General features: G+C 47.9%; 1 protein-coding gene across 1 annotated transcript; it reads left to right on the top strand.

Annotated features, from left to right (window-relative positions):
• Window positions 1–142: 142 nt before the first annotated feature.
• On the top strand, window positions 143–478 carry Pmar_PMAR024869 (60s ribosomal protein l4, putative; the record flags this gene model as incomplete). Its single annotated transcript, XM_002780060.1, has 1 exon — window positions 143–478. The coding sequence occupies one exon, from the start codon at window positions 143–145 to the stop codon at window positions 476–478; it is 336 nt and encodes a 111-aa protein (XP_002780106.1).
• Between the last annotated feature and the right edge of the window lie 4,036 nt (window positions 479–4,514).

Below are 4,514 nucleotides of genomic sequence, written 5' to 3'. Positions count from 1 at the left end.
CCTCTTGCAGGTTGCTCCTGGTGGCACTTTCGGCAGATTCATCATCTGGACTCAGCCCGCCTTCGACCGTCTTCAGCAGCTCTTCGGTTCCTACAGGTCCGGTGCTGCCTTGAAGTCTGGTTATAGGCTTCCCAGGCCATTGATGACCAATGCTGATGTGGCTAAGATCATCAACTCTGAAGAGGTTCAGGCTGTCTGCCGTCCTGCTCTTGCTCCTGCTCGCCGTGTTGGCCAGAAGAAGAATGCCCTTAAGAACCGCCAGATGATGGCTAAGCTTAACCCTGGTGCTCTCCATCGTGCTAAGCTGCGTGCTCAGGCCCAGCAGGAGGGTACTCAGGCTCATGCTCAGAAGGTTGCTGCTATCCGTGCCCGTGCTGAGCAGGCTAAGAAGAGCGCTAATGTCGGTAAGACCTTCTACAAGGAGCTTACTGCCGCTTATCAGCCCTCCGTCGAGAGCGAGTCGGAGGATGAGGAGTAAATTGGAATCGCAATATTCGATATCGCGTGTCTCGGGATATAAGAGCGTTTGATACCGGTAGAGGAGTAGAGTGTACTGTTGTGTTTGTATTATGGTTTAGTGGAGGGGAGACATTACAAGGGTAGTTAGACTTCACCGGCATTAGTATTGTTGGTGTGGGGATGAGGTGCTGTAGACAGAGTTGAAACGAAGTATCATTGTGGGGATGCTTTCGGAAAGAGAGTGGTTGTTTTAGACTTCGAGGTGGTTGTGGGTGTATCAGAGACTAATGTATCACAAAAGACATTAGTGGATATAGAGCAGCAGGGTATACATGGTAGGTGTTAATTGGATAAGGTTGAGAGAGGGGGGAGGATGGGTCCTGACGATCGCTATGCTGCCGTCATGCTCTTACCTCATGATGTTGAAACCATGAACCAAGATGCATACGATAGTGAGGAGATGGCAAACTATACCATACATGTCGATCGCTGACGGGATGACTTCGACGATGACCTCATCTGTGTCGTCATTGAGGTTTCACTCGATGAGTACACCGAGAATCATTACCGCTCATGGAAGGATCTGGTCTTCTTGGTAGAGTTAGTCCCGTGAGGATGAGGTAGGAAGATTATGGCCTTCGTTGTAAAGAACAAATTGATTACCTCCTATCTCGCCTCCGTATAGGATGCTTCTATTATCAGTAATTCCACACGCTATCCTCAAGTTTGTCTCGTCAGCTTGTTATGTCCATCCCAATAGACAGACTTCTCCTTCGTGATGACAGTGTGAGCGACTCGCATGTTCCACTCGTAGTTTTTTGGCTCTACCTTCTGTCAATGTTCCGTTCGAAAGAGCTTTCATATGCCCTAGGACGTACTCTCGTTAATGAGGCAGACCACGAGGAGAGGAATATCTTGTAGTAGTGCTATACTCTCCTCATCGATGCTGTAATACCATAGCACCAGACTAGCGACTGATGGTGGTATGATGGTGGCAGCGGGTAGGGTCTCATCGGATGACGAATCATCTAGGACCATTGGGGCCGTTGCTGCTAATGTTTATATGGAGTACAAGGTACTACCGGGGCTTTGACATCGGCTCCTTATCTTGTTATGGTTACTCATGTCTTCAGTGTACGCAGCATACTATGGGTTCTCCGTTGACATCATTGCTTATGCAATGTGAATACAGTCCTGGATAGAAGACAGCAGTTAGAGTATCTCTATTCGCTCAATGAGTGAGTGAAGGTGATCAAATGGTAGTCTTACTAGCTGTTGTTAGAGGAGATGAGGAGAGTAATGCGAAAAGAGTGAAGGTAGCCGGTAATTGATCATATGCTATGACTGGCCGGAACAAGGGTTGCTACAGACCTGGACTTCCTTAAGGATGAAGGCTCTAATAAGATGATGATGATAAGGGAAGCATGATTACCTTCTAATGGCTCATAACGCTACTCATGCCAATCCTTAATAGTTACACTATCTGCTGCATACCAACCATAACCATATCACTACCCTTGGGAATATGTTTTGTCCCACGTGAGGCAGTCGCCCCTCAATACCTCCTCGTAGGGTATCCTGCATTATCACCGCTGTACCAATGGACTCTGCGGCTTATATCCATCTTGATACTACTAATGCATCGCCATATCAACCACCAGTAGTTGATAATAATATAGAGGCCAGAAAGTAGGGATATTCCTATGTAAAAGTGTTCAATGATGTCCTATAGGTATGCTAGAGAGTCATTGATACCATCGTTGTTGCCAGCGATCGAGGCACTACTTGAAGAGGTAAAAGATAATGGGCATTTGGCCTATTGGTTGAGCAGGAAGGTAGTATATGTATTAGCTATATGCCAACGACATCCCACTCAGCATACAGAGCGTAGTGCTAGACGCAGCCTCACGCAGAAGAAACCTTCTCTTAAGCGCCCCAGCGATGGGAGACTAGACGCCGCCTCGGTGGTTCGTCGTAGCAGTAACAGAGGGCATGGGAGTATGTTGGGGCTACCTGATGCTCCTCATCATTCTGTTATGTCATCAGTTGATGATGGAGGGAGAGCGGTTGTAGACGGGGAGGAGCGACGACCGGTCGATGCCTTCGATCCATTAGTCTGGATTGCTAACTACCTTAAGGGTTCCCGCAGCCACCACCACCATGATGATGATTGTGAGCATGTTACCAGCAACACATCGCTGCATTATGACGGGAATCACGTCAACAGCGTCCTGGGGTCCCAATGTGTCGATGATGCTGATGCGGTAGTGCAAGAGGGAAATGTGAAAGAGTTGAAAGAGGAGGACGAAGGTATGCATCATTATTGTCCATCACCATTCAATCCTCCAGGAGCCCTTATAGAGAACGTAGTGGAGCAAGACGGGTAGCATCATTATCATCATGTGTGTATTTGGACATGCTACCACTCCTATTTGAACTTATCATCTCTCCATTGTAGTCTTTCGTTACTTTACTATCCTCTATTCGTCTTCAGTTTATTACATGTACCCAATCCAGGGACAACAGCATCAGCATCAGCAGCAGCAGTCGGCCCCTTCGACATTGTTCATGGCTAGAGCAGCCACGACTGGTCCTACTACCTCTCCAATGCCATCCTCCTCCATCCGATCTAACTCCTCACCACTAGGTCACTCTCGACCACCACAAAAGCAGCTACCAGTATTCCGGTGGAGTGCTGACTTGCATCTACCCCCAACTACCCATAGTCGATGGCGGCCACCGGGGCCTGAGATAGGCAGCAATGGTATTCTATGGAGGCTTGACGTAGAACCTCAGAGACATACATCTCCGGCCTCTTCTCCACGCCGATCGAATGATAACACTACTCATCATCGTCAGGATGCCCAACGAGGTATGGGTGGTAGGGGAGATGGTAGAGGCTCAACGGTGGTTACCAAACTTGGGAGGGATACCGTCAACAACAACAACAACAACAACAACAACAACAACTCAATACCCTTGAAGAGGCGACGTTCGCATACGACCGTAGCAGCATCAGCGTCAGATAAGGCAGCTTCCAGTCGTAAAGTCCCTCGGCCGGCGCCTATCAACCTGGTCCAGTCTACTCGATTCGGTGCTCAAGGCTTGCGGGGGGGACCACCTCCCCCGACAAGGTCATCATCATCATCATTACATCAACATCGTCATCCTCATACGGCTTCTAGTCAAACAAAGCATGGTATTGACAGATGTAGTAATAAGAGCTTTGCCCCTCGGTACGCTCCTAAAGGCCATCTAGCAGATAAACGTATCAACAGTAGCCATGCCTCTGTTCATACTAAGGAGTGCCCGGTTAAACATAAATGGGTTGATGATGGTAGTAGTGATACTAATCATAGGCAGAGGTCATCTAATACTGGCGACGAGTGTAGTAGTCATGAAGGCTCATCAAAGCATCATCGGCGTAATGGTCGTGATGATAATAATGATCAATGTCGTTGTCCAGTGTGTGCAGCATTGTTGGAACCTCATGCTACAAGGGCTCGAGAGAATAACCTCAAGTTGCTTACGACAGCCCTTGATGTACCTCCTGATGCCAGGACGATCTCCTTACGTTATGGTTGCCGATATGGTCATAAGTTCACTCAAATACAGAATGTATCAGCTCCCTATGATATGCCCTTGTCATGCCCTCAGTGCCGGCTTGCTAAGGCACCACCTCCTCTAAGGTCTGGTCTATTCCGTGGTAAGGTGGGTAGTACTACTACTAGTAGCACTTGTCGAGGTAAAGCATCATCAATGGATCCCATGGCTGGCTTGACTCCACGAGAGAGACAGGCAGCTGCATTGAAGGCTGCTAAGATGGAATATCAAGCATCTCTACATAAGGGGGTATCCCCTTCTTATCAAACACTGGAGGCTACTGCTAAGATCAATCAATTGGTTACTCGTTTGAAGTCAAAGGTGCCTAGCACACGTGAACAAGTCGTTTTGGGTATTGTAGAATGCCCTGATGAATTAGGCTTATGGCCTCTATTACGGAGTCTATTAGATATACAACCTCAGCCTGGGCAGACAGAAGTGGATAAAGATAA

This window comes from Perkinsus marinus (assembly GCF_000006405.1).
Source record: "Perkinsus marinus ATCC 50983 genomic scaffold scf_1104296944660, whole genome shotgun sequence".
NCBI lineage: Eukaryota > Perkinsozoa > Perkinsida > Perkinsidae > Perkinsus > Perkinsus marinus.
The sequence above is the reverse complement of the archived record's forward strand: the minus strand, read 5'-3'. Positions and strand labels throughout refer to the sequence as shown.